Source organism: Mustela erminea, chromosome 1, assembly GCF_009829155.1.
Source record: "Mustela erminea isolate mMusErm1 chromosome 1, mMusErm1.Pri, whole genome shotgun sequence".
Lineage (NCBI taxonomy): Eukaryota > Metazoa > Chordata > Mammalia > Carnivora > Mustelidae > Mustela > Mustela erminea.
The window spans coordinates 109,566,164-109,585,969 of NC_045614.1; the positions used below are offsets into that span (position 1 = coordinate 109,566,164).

Below are 19,806 nucleotides of genomic sequence, written 5' to 3' on the forward strand. Positions count from 1 at the left end.
GGGTCCTGGGATCGAGCCCGCATCGGGCTCTCTGCTCCGCAGCTAGCCTGCTTCCCCCTCTCTCTCTGCCTGCCTCTCTGCCTACTTGTGATCTCTCTCTCTCTCTCTGTCAAATAAATACAATCTTTAAAAAAAAAAAAAAGAAGAAGAAGAAGAAGAAAAAGAAGAGGAAGAGACAGAATTTTCTCCCTCCGGGATGTGAAGATACAATGAGAAGGCAAGCCAGGAAAAAAAGCTCTCACTGAGAACCAAATCTGTGGGCATCTTGATCTTAGACTTCCCAGTCCCCAGAACTGTGAGAAATAAATGTCTGTCATTTAACAGACTCTATGGGCATTTTGTCACAGCAACCCACGTTGACTAATAAAGGAAGCTAAATTGTTCCAAATAACATAGCCTGGATTCATCCAAGGTATGTTCCACCTTAAACCCTTATGCTCTCCTCTCTACAAAACACCACTTATTAGGAAGGTAATGAAATCTCATCGTGTAATCAATTAATATTGCTGAGTGTTTATACACTTGATACTTGAACAACGTAGGTTTTAACTGTGTGGGTCCACTTATATGCAGATTTTTTGGTAAACAGAGTACAGTAGTGTAAGTGTATTTTGATTTTCTTAATAGCATTTTCTTTTCTCTAGCCTACTTTATTGTAAGAACATATATAACATTCAAAATGGTGTTCATTGAGTGTGTTATTAGTAAGCTTTCTAGTCAATGGTGGGCTCTTGGTAAAGTTTGGGGAGCCAAAAGTTATAGATGGATTTTTGACTCAGTACCCATAATCCCTTCATTGTTCTAAGGTCAGTTGTGTTTTATTAAAGACATTATGTAGGTGCTCACACTGTAAAGTCCTCCTCAATTTTTCCTGTTCATAAAAGCTTATATTCTAATGTGGGAGAACATAAATCAGTACTATGGTATTGAGTGATAAATAATAATGTGAAAGCTTGTATACAACGCTATGGAAATCCCAGCTGCCTACTATTGATTTAATGTTTACTTTGTAAGATTTTGGACTAAGTTCTTTGTATAAATTACTTCATTTATGCTCACAGAAAACCCATGAAGATGTGTCATTATCCCCATTTTATAGATGAGGAAAGAAAACATAAAGAGGTGAAATAACTTGCCCAATTCTGGAACTACAATTCACACTGAGGGTGTCTGCCTGTAGAAAACATACTTTTGATGAACCACTCTGCTACTGAAAGGCACTTAAAACTCCCAGGGAAATGAGGCAAGGCTCTGGATATAGTGTGCTTGAAGAATTATTTTGAAATAACTTGATGCAGAAGGTGGATTAATTAATTTTAGATGGAGGGAACAGTAGGTGCAAAGACACACAATGACATGTACAGAATGATTTGTTAGAACACACATGTTTGCACAGTATGTAAAGGAAATTCATGAAAACAGATTTACCATAAAAAGAGAAGGTAGAACCCAGGAGGATTCTGATTCAGAGTTGCTGAGCTGGAATCCTGGGCCTCTATCCTTTTTTTTTTTTTTTTTTAAGATTTTATTTATTTATTTGAGAGAGAGCGAGCATGAGAGAGGAGAAAGTCAGAGGGAGAAGCAGACTCCCCGTAGAGCTGGACTCCGGGATCATGACCTGAGCTGAAGGCAGTGGCTTAACCAACTGAGCCACCCAGGTGCCTCTGGGCATCTATCCTTTTAAAAGACATCCAGAGGCAGAACCAAGGTTTTGAAATGTCAAGACATTGTCAGGAGCTGATCCCTCAGGCACTGAGGTGAAACCATTTTGAGCCTAAACCCAAAGAATTTAAAGGTGGCACTGGAAGATGTGTGGATTTACCCAACTTTCCAGAGTAGAATACTACAGAGTATTTCTAAAGATTACTTTACCAATGCAAATAATTAATCATGACCATCATCACTTTATCAAAAGTTCTTTAACCACCAGGAGTGAACCTCTTCTGCTTCTTAGTCTCCCAGACAAAATAACTAACCAGAAAGGATCATTATATTATGTCATAGTCCCAACCTAGTCCTGGTGTACCAGAAATTGCTTTGTGAATGTTAATTTCTTTTTTTATGTCCCTTTCCTGAAGACAATCAGCCCTTGATCAGTAGTTTTGCCGATACTCCTGTGAGCATTAGACTCTTTTTAACCACAAATGGGTCTTCATTTCATGGTACATTTCAAGTGCTAGATTCCTGAGCAATAGTGGGCTTCCTGTCACACAGACCAGAGTTAGAGATGCAGTTCTGAACCTTACTAGCTGTGAGATCTTACAGAAGTTACTTATCTTTTCTAAAATCCATTTCCCACATCTCTAAAATGAAAATAATAATAATACAGATATGCTTCATAGGGTTGTTGTGAATTTTTAAAATAGTGTTACAGAGCATTTAGTAGAATGCAAAGCACACATAATGCACTTAGTCGTTTTTTTTTTTTTAAGATTTTTTTTTTTTTTTTTGACAGAGAGAGATCACAGGTAGGCAGAGAGACTGGCAGAGAGAGAGAGAGAGAGGGAAGCAGGCTCCCTGCTGAGCAGAGAGCCCGATGTGGGACTCGATCCCAGGACCCTGAGATCATGACTTGAGCCGAAGGCAGTGGCCTAACCCACTGAGCCACCCAGGCGCCCCAATGCACTTAGTTTTCATTGACTATTAATATGATGGTGATGGTGATGATGATGATGGTGATGAAGAAGGAGGAGGAGAAAATGATGATAAAGAATTCTTTTAAATTCCCTTTAAACACTTTTGCAGCAGGGGCACCTGGGTAGCTTAGTTGGTTTAGAATCAGACTCTTGATTTCATCTCCAGGCATGATCCCAGGGTCATGAGATGCGGCCCCAAGTAGAGTTTTGCCCCATATGTGAAGCCTGCTTAAGATTCTATTTATTTGAGAGAGAGAGAGTGCACAGGCAGGGAAGAGGGGTAGAGGGAGAAGGAGAGAATCTCAGTCAGACCACACTGAGTGTGAAACCCAATGCAGGACTGGATCTCATGACGCTGAGGTCATGACCTGAGCCAAAATCAAGAGTCAGACACTTAACCAACTAAGACACCCAGATGCCCCAAGGAGGGTATTTCTTTAGAGAAGCAATACTAGATATCCAGTCCAGACATAATCCCCTTTAATGATCCAACAAATATTTATAGAGCCATAATTATGCTCCAGGCTCTACCGGTATAGTGGTGAGCCAAACAAGCCCCTGTTCCTCTCATGCTTACATTCTAGGAAGGCACACAGAAAAAAGGAAATGGACACGTAAATGTGAAGACCTAGGTAAAAGGGAGATGAGGGTATCTGTGGAAAGTATATCTAGGTGAAGTGAAGAGCTAGTGCAAAAGCCCAGAGACAGGCTCCATCACATTTCATAGAACAGCAAGGAAGTAGGCATGACCAAGGTGAAGGGAGCAAGGAGGAGAGTGGAGGGAGAGGTAAACGGAAGCCACATCCCATGCGGGAACAACTACAGTTTCTTCGTGATTTATGAATGTTTTTCATAGTAAACAGTTGTTATCCTCCACTTTACAGATGAGAAACCAAGCCCCAATAAAGCAACATGCACCTAGTACTGAGTAACAGAGGCAAGACCAGAATCCAGCTCTTTGGACACCCCTCGCCCAGGCAATATACATCCCATCCAGCTGCTTCTCCCACTTATTTTTCATATACAGCCAGGCAACTTTGCTCTCCCTGTCACAGTACCATCAGTAAGAGGGTATTTTAAAAGCTACGCAGAAGAAAAGACTCTGGGCACACCCCATCCTTCTCTCTTCTCCACAGAACGACTGAATAGCTGTTGAATAGCTCAAGTCCCCCCAGCGCACCAGGGGCTAACAGGAGGCCCACCCCCTGAGGAGCTCTCTCCTCCCCTGAATTGACTTTGGGGATATTCACTTGATCAGAAGCCAAAAGAGCTGGCAAGAGAACAAGGTTTAATTTTGAGAAGGCGGCAGAGAAGAAAGAACAGTGGGACAAGATACAGCAAATGCTCACTTTGTGCCACTTCCATTGTATTATTCTTTTTAACTGGGAGAGATGTCTATTTACTGCACCATGTCAGTTCAGCTCTTCGGGTACAGAAGACACAGCCCAGATTGGGCGAGCCCAGAAAGAGGAGATATATAAATACTCTGAGAAATCCCACAGAAATCCAAGAGCAGGAACCATTGCGCAGTTGGGCTTTATGAAAGCTGGAAAGCCACAAGGATCAAAAGCTATTCCCTCGGGGGCTGTCTCTATCATGATTTCTGGGTCTCTCTGCACATTGCATGTTTCCTCTTGATTGCCATGTTCCCTTGCTTACTACCAGTGTTTGTTCCTCTTTAATTTCACCTTGCCTATGACCTTTGTTTCCTAACTGGACATGAACTTCCAGACCCACTTTAATAGCCATGATAGCTGTTCCTCCCTGTTCAAATGCTCAAGATCTGGAATTCTTTTAGTCCTGAGCTTTCCTTTGAGCCATCTTTTTGGATCACGGGCCAGTTAATGGATCGGCTCCTCTTTGTCCAATCAGCTATGGCCAGGGACTGAAGTGACAGAGCAGAACATAGGAGCGGTCAGTGAAATGCACTTTAGTCTTCATTTTCAGAACTGTTCCAGCTATTCTGATTCCTAGGTCTCTATAAAAATTTTAGAATGTATTGTTTATAGCTGCAAAAAACCTTGCTGAGATTTTGAAAGGAATCATGTTAAACCTACAGGTCAAACATTGGAGAATTGATATCTTGACTATACTGCATCTTCAGATCTATGAATATGGTATGTCTCTCACTTATTGAGGTCTTTGACTTCGTTCATCAGCATTTGGTAGTTTTCAGCATGCCAAATCCTATACATATTTTATTATATTTACACTTAAGTATTTCTTTCTTTGGATAATTACAAACGTTACTGTATTTTTAATTGTTTTCCCTTCTTGAATGCTAGCCTATAGAAATACAGTTGATTTCATATGATCCTGTACCCTGCAACTTCACTAAAGTAATTTATTACTTCTGGGAATTTTGTTGTAAATTTCTTGGGTTTTTCTACAAAGATTTTCATGCCATCTACAATTAAGGACAATTTTTATTTCTTCCTTTCTTATCTGTGTGGCTTTTATTTCCTTTTCTTGCCTTATTGTGCTGGCTAGAGCTTCCACTACCAAGTTAAATACTGGTAGTTGAGAGTTGACTCTTTTGCTTTCTTCCCAATCTTAAGGAGAAAGAAAGCACTAGTCTTTTTCCACTAGCATACTGTTAATTACAGGTGTTAATAAATATTCTTCATCAAATCAAAAAAGTTCCTGCTGCATATTTTTGAGGTCTTTTATCAGAAATGTGTGTGTTTAATTTTGCCAAATGCTTTCTCAGCATCAATTTATCTGATCATGTAATTTTTCTTCTTTAGCCAGTTAATATGGTAGATTACACTGATTAATTTTCCAATACTGAACCAGTTTTATATCCCTCGAATAAACCCTACTTTGTCATGATATATAATTATTTTTATATGTTACTTAATTTCTATTTGCTAACATTTCAATAAGAATTTTTGCATTTATATTCATGACAGATAGAGGTTTGTAGTTTTATTTGTGACTGTCTTCGTCTGGATTTAGTATCAGGTTAATACTGTCTTCACAGAATGAGCTGGGAATTGTTTCTTCCTCTTCTATTTTCTGAGGAAGATTATGTAAATTGGTGCTCATTCGTCTCTAAACATTTCTTAGAATTCTCCAGTGAAACCACCTGAGCTGGGGGATTTCTTTTTGGGGAGCATCTTTAATTATAAATTCAATTTCCTAATTGTTGTAGAGCTACTGAAGTTATCTGCTTCATATTGAATGAGTTGTGGTCATTAGAGTATTTTGAAGAATTGATCCATTTCTTCTAAATGGGCAAATTTATGTGTGTAGAGTTTTTAGCTATAATCACTTGTTATTTCTTGCACTTATTATTGTGTTGTTTGCAGGGTCTGTAGGGATATTCCATTTCATTTCTGATATTAATAATCTGTATCCTATTTCTTTTTTCTTTGTCAGCCTTGTTAAAAGTTTCTCAATTTTATTGAACTTTTCAGAAAACCAACGTTTCCTTCATTAATTTTCTCTATTTTTTAAAATTATTATTGACTTCTACTCTTATCCTTATTATTTCCTTCCTTCTTTTACTATTAAGTTTGTTTTCTTATTGTTGTTGTTTTCTAGTTTCTTGATGCAGGAGTTTGGGTTATTGGTTTGAGACTTTTCCTCAGTTGCCTTTAGCATTCTTCCATTAGTGCTACAAATTTCTCAGGACTGCTTATCTGAATCTCACATATGTTATATTTTTATTTGAACTCAGCTTCAATATACTTTTGATTTCCTTTGAAACTTCCTCTTTGACTCCTGGATTGTTTAGAAATGTGTTGTTTCTAACGGTTTGGAGATTTTCCTGTTCTCTTCCGGTTACTAATTTCTTGTTTCATTCCGTTGTGGTAGAAGAACACTTTCTGAATGATTTCAATTATTTTAAATTTGGTGAGGTATGTTTTGTGGCTCAGGAGATGTTGAATCTTGGTAGATATTCTCTGGGTACTTAAAAAGAACATTAATTCTGCTTTTTCTGGGTGCAGTGTTCTATAAATGCCTATTGGGTTCTGTTGGTTTTGGGAGTTCTTCTAAATCCTTGCCAACTTTCAGCGTATTTGTCATATTGTTTATTAAGGGAATGGCATTGAAGTCTCTAACTAGAATCATGGATTAGTCTATTTCTCCTTCCCATGCTATTAGTTTTCATTTCACATATTTTACAGTTCTCTTGTTTGGTGCAGGCACATTTACGGTTGTTCTGTCTTCTTGGTAGATTGACCCTTTTATCATTATATAAGTCTTTCTTTGCCCTGGGTAATTGTCTTTGCTCAGATGTCTACATTTGTATTAATTCAAAAAGCACAGCATTTCATTTCTTAAACTTTTTTGTTCTTCCTACTAAAGAGACCAGTGGAAGCAGAAATTCCCGCTTCTTCACACAGATTACTCTTCTTAGACTCACCCTATGTTCCCTAAAACAGGGCATTTGAGGACAGCCTAGGTACCTCATAGAGTAAACACAATTTACTGTTTGTGGATCAGGCAACATGTTTATTCATAAGACTCTTTAATAGTTGTTTGTATAACAGCTGTAGAGGCCCAAATGCGTTGATAGCCTCAATATTAAAGTTGAGGTCTTATTTATTTTCTTTACTGAAACACACATTGGCAGGCCCCAAAATAATCAAGATTAACTTTAGATTATTGGTAAATCATTTCCAGAACCTATTACCTTTCTAAAAATGTCAAAACCCTGTTTGATATCTTTCAGTAACTCAAGAAAGAAATGCCTATGGTGGTCACAAAGGAAATGTAACGGCAGTGGCGTGTTGTAAACTGTAAACTCTTTCTAAAATAATAGTAATGATAGTGATGATGCCCCCATTTCATTTCTTTGGTATATATTTTCCTACTACACTGGTTTCAAGATGCCAAGCTAAGGTCACTGATCGTAAGAGGCCTACTGTTGGCGCTCATGATTGGAAGAGAGCACCACCCATCACTGCAACAAGGGAATAAAGAGGGGCCAGTATGAGGTAATGGGGAGTGACATGATGTTGGCAAATTGGGAATACATAATCAATTTAAAGCATCTGAATGATCCATGGATCTCCAATTTGTGGCTGCAGGAAAAAAATGCAATCCAAACTCCTTAGCCCTGGCATTCAAAATTCCTGACTTTCTGCTTCCTTTCTACCTTCCTAGCTTGTTTCGAGCTCTCTCTCTTACTATGGATCACTATAACCCAGATACACTGAACTATTTGTGGTTCCTGGAGCCTATGTCTGTTATTCTACACATGTTCTTTCCCTCTTCCTCGGAAGTTCTTCTTCATCATATATTTTTGGAAATTTCTCTTTCTTCTTTAATCCTGGGTATCCCCTTTACCTAAGTCAACAATACGAATGCAAAGTTCTATGCTCCTGAAAGATCATTTGCAGGACTGTATATCAACATATATTATATGCTGACTTCATTCACATATCCTCCTTCCCTCCAGACTGAGAGCTCCCTGAGCAAAAAATCTTGTCTTGTTATTTTGGTATTTTCATCACTTAGGGTGGAGTCTGGCTTATGGGAGGAGCTTGGTGAATACACAAATGAATGTATGAATGAGTCAATATAAATAATAACAATAACAATAACAATAACAATAAGAAAAGCCAGCTCTCAGGTGGTACATACACACCTTGTAGGTGTTACAAACATTGTGAGTGTTTTACATATATTAAGTAATTTAATCCTTAAATTAATAACCTGTTTTCCATCCCCATCTTATAAGTAATAAATAATAATATAAATATAAATAATATATAGTATATATGCCATATATACTATATATTATAAATATAAACAATAATGTAAACAATATGTTGTTTATATAATATTATATATTATGTATAATTTATATGTTATTTATATAAATAATGAAATAATAGTTTTATTATCTATAAAACTGAGGCCTGGAGGATATAAGAGATTTGTATAATCAAAGTCACATGGCTAGTAAGTGATGGAACTGGGCATTTATCTGCATCAGACTTTTTCACCTCTTGGCTCTTTCTGACTCCTCCCTAATTGGTAGCAGTCTTGGGAAAACAAACATTTCCAAGTACATCTGTGACTGCAGTAACTAAATGCCCTCGCTGTCCTATAATTCAGGTCACTCCGGGACCATTAGCTATCTGGATGCATCTGCTGCCATGGGGAATTTATAGAGAAAGGCAATGTGTTTAATTAAGTGGTTGTCGAAAACACCCACCCAGTATAAATGGTTTCTGGCAACAGAGGTGCTGTTGTTGCTGCCAGAGTCCTGCCACAGGTCATTAACATCTTAATGGATTTGAGGCACTTTCCAGCTTGAGTGCTTTCACGGGAGGATGCAAGGGGTCTCTAGGAGGCCCAGGGAAATGGAGGCAGGACTCAATGGATGGACCGTGTTAGTGTCAGTGGAGGGCTTCAAACAGGAGATGACTCTATCAGGATTAAATTCAAGTCAAGTTCCTGATGGGTTCTGAGCCCCAACATGCCAGACACCACTGGGAGCTGGGCAGAGATGGGCTTGGACAAATGTGAATCAGAATCAGGCTCTGCCTCAAGGGATGAATCCTTCACAGTATGTAACCTATGCTATGGAGTATAATGTGACCAGAAAGAAGAAAGGGAACATTTTGAGAGAATTATATGGACAGGCTTGATAAACATATCACCTCTGAAGATCCAGAAAGTTCTGAACAAACAGAATGGAGGGAACGGCACACGAAATAAAGTGAGGAGTACAATCATGGCTATGATGCCAAAGCACTGTGTCGGGAACTTTAGGAAACCAGTGTGCTTTGAGTTTACTTTGAGAATTTGTTCACTTTGAGAATTTGTAAAGGGACATCATAGTAAATAGGGCTAGGGAGCCAAATTCAATCCATAATACACAGGGTTTTAAAGATACAGCAGAAGAGTATGTAGGCAGTGAGGAGCCACAAAATTCCTTGGACGATAAGCACAAGAGTGACCTGAACAAGAACTTCTTAAATTTTAATGTACAAACAAGCCAACTAGGGAACCTATGAAAACAGATTCAGGTTCATGTTCCGTAGGTCTGGGGTGGGTCCCGAGCATGAGCCCTGTTAATAAATTCCTAAGTGGTGTTGATGCTACTCACTCCAAGACCACTCTTTCAGTACAAAGGTCTAAAAGAGAATGCATGGGGATGGGTAGGAGATACACTTCAGAATGTCAACTCAATTTGCACAGTAAGTTTATTATTCAGGACTAAAAATATCAGAAACCCATGGTTCCAGAGTTCTTTGGAGTCTTTCTACTTTTCCGAAGTTATCAGTAGCAGTATTTTTCATTAAAAAAGTAGTTCAGTACTCCTTACAATTAGACTGGAACAAGATAAAAGATGATGGGCCTTAGATGGGCCTTAGCCCATTAGAGGCATCCACCCACCCCTATAGGTATTGGACTTTTTAGTTGATTCAGGGAAAACACTAAGTCAAGTCAAATGAACAACAGGAGCAGAGTAAGATCTGGAGAGGAAAACAGGAAAATGTCTCTGAACCTGATCAGTGAGTCTCTGTCCTCCTCCCTTCAGACAGCACACAATCAACCAAGAAACTGGACCCAGGCACAAAGAGTATTCAGGTAATTTTAAACTGTGGTGATCACTGTCTCCAGAGATGAAAACTCACAAAAAGCAGCATGAGCCACATAATGAGAAGACAAGGAGGCTGGGTGAGGGGCACTGTGAAGTTAAACCCTACTGTGACCTTAATAAGTGGTTGCCCTTAGGCAGGTCATTTAATCTCTGGGTTTCTTCATCCGTAAAATAAAGTCAATAGTTCCTTCTGGCCTCCCCCCATTGGTCTGTTTGAGGATCAAATGGGAGCGCAGCTGAGAAAGTGATCACCCACAGTGCTGCTTTGGGGATCCATTAGTGCCTGGGGAACCCTGTGCCTGGGAAATACTTTCCAATAGTCTGTTCCTCAACATCTCGTTCTCTCCCAGGATGGCTCTCTTTTTATTTCAGCTTCCAAGATAGCTCTTTCTTCTGGGAAATCTAAGTTAAGCACCCTTCCATTTACCCCACCCAAGAAACAGAATTCTGATTTTATCCAACCTGTTCCTGCTGGAAGAACGACAGACCACAACCCAGTAAGGGCCGCAAATGGAATCTGGGCACAACAGCAAAAGGATCATTTTAGCAAAAGTCAGGGCTGCAGAATGCACTACAGCCCCAGCTCTTTTATTCTCTGAGCCTTGATTTCCTCACCTCCAAACTGGAAGTAATGTTTCCTATGTCAGAGGACTGCTATGAAGATTGGATTAAATGAAGAAGAGCACTTTTTAACTACAAAGTGCTATAGAACATGACTTTAAAAAAAAATCAAAACATAAACGGAGAATGTCTTATATATTTTCATTTCTCTTTCCAACTGTGGAGTCTCACTCTGCCCTACTGGTAAATATCTCTTACTGAGGGCTTCAACGTAAACGAAATAATATCAATCCTTAAATTTTTGTAGCCACTGATAGTTTGGAATTAATTACCCAGTAATAGATGAATGGTCAAGTAACTTTATAAAAGCTACATGGAAAATATGAGGAAGAACCCAAGGGAAGTGCCATTTAGAGATCATCTAAGTCATGTGTATTATAACAGTATAATGGCATGTGCAGGGAAGTCACTTATCAGAACATGTGGTACAATTTAAACATTCAGTAAGTTATTTATTAATATTATTTCTGATCTTTAGCAAAGATGCGTGAAGAAAAGCAGGAATAAAATACATCAAAAATTAACAATAGTGTGCTTCTGTCAAGAACATTGAATTTCTAATGGACTAAAGAATATATTAAAACAAGATAAACTCAAAATGGATGAAAAACTTCAATGTGAGGCAGGAATTCATCAATGTCCTAGAGGAGAACACAGGCAGAAACCTCTTTGACATGGGCCACAGCAATTTCTGTCAAGATACATCTCCATAGGCAAGAGAAACAAAAGCAAAAATGAACTTTTGGGACTTTATCAAGATAAAAGATTTCTACATAGCTAAGGAAACAGTCAAAAAAACATAGAGGCAACCCAGGGAATGGGAGAAGATTTTTGCAAATGACACTACAGACAAAAGGCTGATATCCAAGATCTATAAAGAACTTCTCAAGCTCAACACCCCAAAAAACAAATAATCAAGTCGAAAAATGGGCAAAAGACATGAATAGTCAGTTCTCAAAAGAAAACATACAAATGGCTAACAGACACATGAAAAAATGTTCATCATCATTAGCCATCAGGGAAATTCAAATCAAAACCACATTGAGATACTACCTTACACTAGTTAGAATGGCAAAAATTGATAAGACAAGAAACAATAAATGTTGGAGAGGTTGCGGAGAAAGGGGAACCCTCTTACACTGTTGGTGGGAATGCAAGTTGGTGCAGCCACTTTGGAAAACAATGTGGAGGTTCCTCAAAAACTTAAAAATAGAGGTATCCTATGACTTAGCAATTGCACTACTGGGTATTTGCCCCGAAGATACAGATGAGTGAAAAGAAGGGCCACATGTACCCCAATGTTCATAGCAGCAATGTCCACAACAGCCAAACTGGAAGGATCCAAGATGTCCTTCAACAGATGAATGGATAAAGAAGATATGGTCCATGTATACAATGGAATATTACTTCGCCATCAGGAAGGATGAATACCCAACTTTTGCATCAACATAGATGGGACTGGAGGAGATTATGCTAAGTGAATTAAGTCAAGCAGAGAAAGTAAATTATTATATGGTTTCACCTATTTGTGGGACATAAGGAATAGAATGGAGGACATTAGGAGAAGGTAGGAAAAAACGAAGGCAGGAAAATCAGAGGGGGAGGCAAACCATGAGATACTATGGACACTGAAAAACAAACTGAGGGTTTTAGAGGGGAGGGGGGAGGGGGATGAGTTAGCCCAGTGATGGGTATTAAGGAGGGCACATATCGCATGGAGCATTGGGTGTTATACGCAAACAATGAGTCATGGAACACTACATCAAAAAGTAATGATGTACCGTATGGTGAGTAGCATAACATAATTAAAAAAAAAACCCTAATTAAAAAAACAAATGCCAAAACCTACTTAAGTTTACTTCACTGCACTGATAGTGAGTAGCAGAAGAAGGATTCAAACCTAAGTCTTCTGACTGCAAGTCCAAGACTCTCTATGACATGAGATTGCCACCTTGATTTCACTTCTTTTGTATTGTCTGTATGTTCAACATAGATAGAGAATTGGGTTTCATATATTTATTATGCCAAAGTGCTAGGATAGAAACCTTGGTGGGTTTAGGGGAAGGCAGACAATAAAACACACTGTATATTCCACAAAAATGAAGAGTGGGAGTTACTTGACCCCCAGCCACTGGAGGCAAGACTTCTCATTTAAGAATAAGAGGAATGAGAACATCCGCCCCACCACTTCAGACTAATGTGTTGGAGAGAAAGATCCCATCTCCTCCTGCCTCCTTAAGTACCATATACAAAGACATCTTGAGTTCATTCTACTGAAGAGCTACTTCATTGCCATTATAACACAATTTTTGAGACTTACAGAGTGTCAAGATGTTCTCCTTGGTGCTGCCTTAATGGATCACTTCTGAAACGATACACACAATTTCTTCAAAAAGTTCTTTCCCAGTAGGGCCAAGAAGGACAGTGAGAGGAGGAGATAAAGTTAAGATAAATACCATCCTGTCTTTATAGCTATAGAAACATATAAAGCTCCAGGATGGGCTGGGCTGGAGGCCTGGTTCCTAACTAGAGTCTTCTTAGGATTCTATTCTTAATACTTTCAGCTAACTGGGAACTAGCTGGAGTTGATGGTTGCATCTCTCCAGTTCTTCATTTGGCCTCTCTGTCCATCCTCCTCATATCCTCCACACAAGTGCCTTCAAACTAATTTTTCTAGTTTTACTGAATAATCTACCTGTATACATTTAGAACGTCACAAAGCGGCTCCTCTGAATTGGGGTGATAGCCCTTGGAAAATGCCTTTACTGACTTAATGCTATTTAATGCCCTTAGAGACTATAGAAGACAAGACTGTAAGAAACAAATGTGTGAGGATCACTTTCGCTTTAGAGACTATACTGCCCTTAGAGACTATAGAAGACAAGACTGTAAGAAACAAATGTTGTGAGGATCACTTAAGATAGTACCTGATCCCTATGTAAAGCCATCCACTCAACATCTCCATGCAGATGCTCTATGGACACCTCACACACATTTTGCCCCAAAACTGTACTCAGTGAGTTCTAAAAAAAGCAAATGACAAGACTGTTTGGATAATTAAATGAGATTACATGCACCAAGTTCTTTCTGCGACGTTCGGGATATGGCATGTTCTCGATAAAGGAGAGTTCTCTTTTCCTTCTAAACCAGGGACGGCGGTAGAGTGAACCCATCTGTTTCCCAGGCCAAAGACCACCAGCTGCCCTGAACTCTTTCCTCACAGATGGTTAAACACAGAGATCCAAAAAGTCCAGCTCTGTAGGTTATTAGTTCACCTCTCAATCCCAAATGTACCCTTCAGCACATGCTCTATGCTGAACAGAATTCTATGAAGCATTTCTTCTTTAATGTGTGCCCAATGTTACACTTTTGCAGTAGAGAGCACAAGAGGGATGAAATAGAAAAAGGAGGATTTTTATAATTTCCAGCTCATACTGGGGGTCAGCAGTCAGGTGTGAGAGCAGCAATGGCCTGGGCCCTAGCCTCAGGCCCAGAACACGGACCCTCAGCAGCCTTGCAGCCTCTGCTTGGCAGTAAGCTTTCCTCAGCTGCCTATTCAGGGTTCACCCCCTCTTCTGTGAAAAAAGTGACTTTCATAGAACAGGATAATAGGTTTTGGGGTTTTTTTTTCCCTAAATGCTGGAAAAATATTTCAATATTTTGGTATATTATTATAGTATCACAGCCACAGACATGACATACTTTTGAATTTCATCGGCTTTTTTTTTTTTTTTTTTTTTTTTAAAAACTGCCTCACTTTATTTTTTTTTTTTTATTTCCAGCATAACAGTATTCATTATTTTTGCACCACACCCCGTGCTCCATGCAATCCGTGCTCTCTATAATACCCACCACCTGGTACCCCAACCTCCCACCCCCCGTCCCTTCAAAACCCTCAGATTGTTTTTCAGAGTCCATAGTCTCTCATGGTTCACCTCCCCTTCCAATTTCCCCCAACTCCCTTCTCCACTCTAAGTCCCCATGTCCTCCATGCTATTTGTTATGCTCCACAAATAAGTGAAACCATATGATAATTGACTCTCACTGCTTGACTTATTTCACTCAGCATAATCTCTTCCAGTCCCGTCCATGTTGCTACAAAAGTTGGGTATTCATCCTTTCTGATGGAGGCATAATACTCTATCCCCAGGTTCATCGGCTTTTTAAAGACATTCTCTCTTGTTTTCTGGAGTTCAGACAGTCCACGGAGCCAAACATCGAGCTCTAATCTCTCATATTTGCTGACTTCCATGGTTTACTCGCTGCCACCAGAGCTGATTCCAAGTGACCAATTTGGCGGCATGGAAGGTATAGCTAAGAAAAGGTGTGCGGTAATACCCCTTCCTGTAGCATTTCCATGATACAAATACCAGAGGCATGAAGAGCAAATGGAACAACAAAGTGAAATCAAGAATGTCAGAAAGTAAAGAGGCTTGAGTTCATTATCTTTGCTTTATATTGAATTTGCTTGGTGTGGAATTTTATGTTTCAATAATTAACAATCAGCTCTCAACATTGCTGAAATGGTAACATTCACCGGTCATAAGCCTGCGTGACGGTGCAGGCCGTCACTGGACTGGATTCCACTGATACCTCGTGGTTTCTAATCCATCAGCCAGACTTCCTGCCCCTCCACCCCTGTACGCTGATCCTTCACATGTCAAAGATGTACACACCCTACTCCGTCAGCCATGATTCCAAATTCAATAAAGCCCTGAAAATGGCGACTGTGATGCAAGCCAGATCTGAACCCTCATGCAGCCTATCACTCTACTTTTAATGTCACATATTTTCCTGAAAAAAATGTTCATGTGCTTGATTATGGAGGGCTGTCCCAGACCTCTCCTGGGGACATCAGATAAAACACATATGCATTGTTTTCCCTTTAAAAAATTTGAAAAATTCTCAATCTGATTCACATCTGGTTCCAAAAGTTTTAGATAAGGGATTGTGGGCCTTTAGAGAGCCTTATAAAGTAGAAATAGAGTCACACTTTGGTTACCCATCAGTGCCACCCCGTAGCCTACAGGGCAGAATCTAAGTTCTTAAACAAGATACTCAGGGCCCTTTAGCCCTCACGATCATGCCCACCCACATCACCCTCCTGTATCAAACCACTTCTGGGACTCACCACTTAAAGGTTGAGCTGAGCTCATTAATCACCCCACATCTACACATCACATCACATCACATCCTTTGGGCAAGAATCAGAACCCAGCTAGTGCAAGAACGCAGTCTGCCTTCTTCGCTTTATCTGTTATATGCTCTTCATCTGCCTACTTCCTCCTCCTTCACCTCCAGTTCTCACCTATCAAATGGCAGTCACAAAACCAGCAAGGCTGTCATGCACATAAAGCAAGTTCATGGACACCAAGCTAACTTGTCATGTGCCCGATAGTTTAAAGGAGTCTTCACTCTTACATTCTGAAACTGAAAAACTTGTTTGAAAGCAAACATTCTTTAAAAATTGCTGGATAGTAGCTAGGGGCTTCTCATTTCCATAAAAGGAGCTAACCGTTGATGTGCATAAAGCCCAGTCATTTCTACCACACACACAAAAGCCTTACACTTGACAAGAGCCTTGTGTGGTTGGTGCAGTTGGGGAAGCTGATCTATAGAACAGTCTCTGCAACTCATAAGAACTAAATGGATGGGTCTCATCCCATTAGAAAAAAGAGAGAAGGAGGCAAGAGTAACCCCAGGCTCTCACCTTTCTGGGCCTGAATATTTATAGGTTTATTTAGGCATGTTGTTTTGTTTTGTTTTGCTTTGCTTTGCTGTTGTCATTTTGGGGATTTGAGGTTATGTTTGATTGTTTTTATTGTTGTGTTTGCTTTCCCTACATTGGTGCACTACGAAAACTTAAGTGTGAAAGGTCATTCAGAAGGTCTAGGCGTGCCCTTCCTTTGACAAATGCCTCCCATCTTCTGCTTGAACAGTCAAAGTGACTCAGAGCCTATTCATTTAGCCCAGATGCCTGACCCATCTTATTTACAACTGGCAGCTCGTTCCATGACAAGAAGGCGGTCTGAACCAACTTTAAGGCTTAACAGGCAAAGAAAAGCAAACAGCAAATTCTTACTATGGTAGAAATGACTTAATTGCATAAGACTGATGAATCAAAGACCTGTACCCCTGAAACAAATAATTCATGTTAATAAAAGCAAATAAATAATTTTTCTTTTAAGTAGCTTTAGATGGAGTGTGGAAAGAGGTGTAAAAGGATTTTGGCAGAGGGGAAGACCAAAGAGAATAAAAAGGAACTACCATTTACAGAGGGGAAATGAGGAGCGCCTGCCTGGCTTAGCTGGTTAAGCATCTGACACTTGTTTTCAGCTCAGGCCATGATCTTGGGGTCTTGGGACTGAGCCCCATCTCAGGCTCCATGCTCAGCATGCAGTCTGCTTTGGATTTTCTCTCCCTCTCCTTCCCCCTCTGTCTCTCCCCTCTGCTTTCTTGCACTCTCTCTCTAAAAATAAATAAATAAAATCCTTTTAAAAAATAATAAAAGAGGAGAAATGGTTTCAAAGTGCAAATGGGAGAAAGTCTGACAGGGAACAACGATTGCTTAAAATTCCACATGAACAAGATACATCCCTCATTACTGTCTATGATATAAAGAAATACCACAAAGCAAAAGAGAAACAGTTGCCAGATAGTCCTTACCAACTCTTTGAACTTCCCATTAGGTTCAGAGCTAAGTGTAAAACTTGGGTCTTTGGGGCACAACTGTCCATATTTATCTGAAAACTCCTGGATTTATTAATCATCCTAGTTGATGTTAAATCAAACAGAATTATGATGCTAAGTCTCAATGCAGATCACACATTTATCTTTGGACAAATGATATACCTAGGCCTTTATAATCACTGAACAAAGACATTTAAACAAACAAACAAACAAACATGAAGCCAAATTTCTATACAAATAAGACAATTCAAACATGTACTATTAAAGAAATTGCTGATTCTATTATTTGAGAATTCAAAATGCCACCCCTGATTTTTAAAGACTGGGTTCGTACATTTTTTTTTTCTAATCAATGAAATGCACTGTAGAAAAAATAGGTGTCTATTTCTGATTAGACCTTCAGATTTTAAGTAGACATCAGTCCTAATCAAGGTAGACATTTTATTTGCACAAATCAAATTTTATTTTGCAGATGGAAGGTGGGTGTGAAATGTGCATTGGTAAAAGTCAATCAGTAAAAAACCTGAATTATAGATTTTTCTTTTCATTAGAGATAACCCAGAGATGAAGGAGATAGAGATGGATGGGACAGGAATCAAGGCAGGGACAACCAAACAAAAACAGAAGGCCTTTACCAACAGTTAGAACTTGTGAACAGAGGAGAGACACTGACATCTGTTGAAAATCCACTGTGGGCTGGGGACTTTGCTAAGAATTTTACCATGCCATCTTATTTAGCTCTTGTAATAATTCCTCAGATGCATATTATTATCTCCAGGGTATACATGAAGAAACAAATGCTCAGAAATGGTCAGGTTGGTTTTTCAAACTCATTTTCACTCAATTCTTAGAACCCATTTGAAACAATAATGGAAGATGCTGGTCAGTCAGATGGATCCACAGGTGATCTGATTCTACATTCCACTGACTGAGGGAGTTTTGTTGGCTAGGAAGGTTGAACATTCAAGTGTTACCCATCCCCCCACTTATTCCCACCCCTCCCCTCCAAAAAACCTGGTTAAAGAAGATGTCTTGCCCAGGGGTGAAAGATTAAATGATCCTCTACTCAAAGTATACAAATTACTGAGCTTTTCTTCTGGACTCTTTGAAGCTGGAAACCTTACTGAATCAACTGAGTATCCAAAATGGAGTTCTAAGTACAGTCTCCATTTAATATTATGGATTCTGTAGGAGGAAAGAGGTGATTCTTTCTGTTATTATATAAATTCTATTATATGAATATATTACTGCTATTCTGTAGCAGAAAAGAGATGCCTCTTTCTCTTATTATATGAATATATTATTATGTGAATATATGTGAATATATTCCTTTATCATTGTAAAGACCATGGCATTCCTAATCGTCTGCTAGTAAAAGTCACAGATTCTAGAATCTCAGGGCAAGACACAAAGATAACCATCTTCTTGGTGTCATTTGCAATTAAAGCCCTTAGAGCTAAGATAGGCCTTAGGATGAATAGAGCACTTATTAAAGGAAAGGAATCAAGTGTTAGACTTGGTTTTTATCCTAACTCTGGACTGGTGGCCTGTCTTCTCTATCCTGCATGATTTCCCTAGTTTCATGGCCCAGGTTATTACACAAAAGACAAAATTTAAACTGTATACATTGACCTCATTCATCTTTTTAACCTTCTTTTCCACTGTCCCCAGAGTGTGATGGGTTAGTAGCCTGATGCGCTGGAAGGAGAGTATTTATAAGAGACAGATTAGAACCAAAGAGGTGGGTGAGGAGGCCCCTGCAATAGTCCTTGAGAGAACCATGATGAGGGTCTGTAAGAAAGTCAGAGTGATAGCTGAGTGAAGCGACTCACCAAGAGTCCAACCTCGCCATGCATCAGCCATAGGGCACCACGAAACTTGACTCTCTAACTGGGGGATATGTCAATCAATGATCTTACCTGGCATCCAGAATAAATTCTTTCACATGTCTGTCTCCTATTTTGTTACAGTGGTCTTAAGGAAAATGCCAGATTTCCACTGCCCTTCTCTTAGCCATAACTACTCACTCTGTCAAGAGCCAGAAGCCTTGAATTTTCTCTCCAGAAGTCTCGGCTATGTGCCCTTTCAAGTCTTCCATGGCAGTCTCAATGGCCCCCGGCTGGATGGAAAAAAGAAAATACCTAGTTTAGAGAAACTGAGCCCTCTGTGTGCTTATGATTAGTGAGTATAACCCACAGCCTCCTCCGGAAAGTCGATGGGAAAGATTGTCTCCCATGATCCAACTCATACTTTCTCACAGAAATGATGTCAGCCATTTTCAGAGGGCCAGTT

At 39.4% G+C, this 19,806-nt stretch overlaps 1 protein-coding gene across 4 annotated transcripts in view; it reads right to left on the reverse strand.

Moving 5' to 3' along the window:
• Positions 1-19,806, reverse strand: part of TPRG1 (tumor protein p63 regulated 1) — a 239,080-nt gene that overhangs the window by 93,662 nt on the left and 125,612 nt on the right. For all 4 annotated transcript variants that reach the window (XM_032337959.1, XM_032337956.1, XM_032337957.1 and 1 more), the window contains one exon: positions 19,542-19,633. In XM_032337959.1, the coding sequence (XP_032193850.1) occupies positions 19,542-19,633 (92 nt within the window). The remainder of the gene's footprint in view (positions 1-19,541; positions 19,634-19,806) is intronic.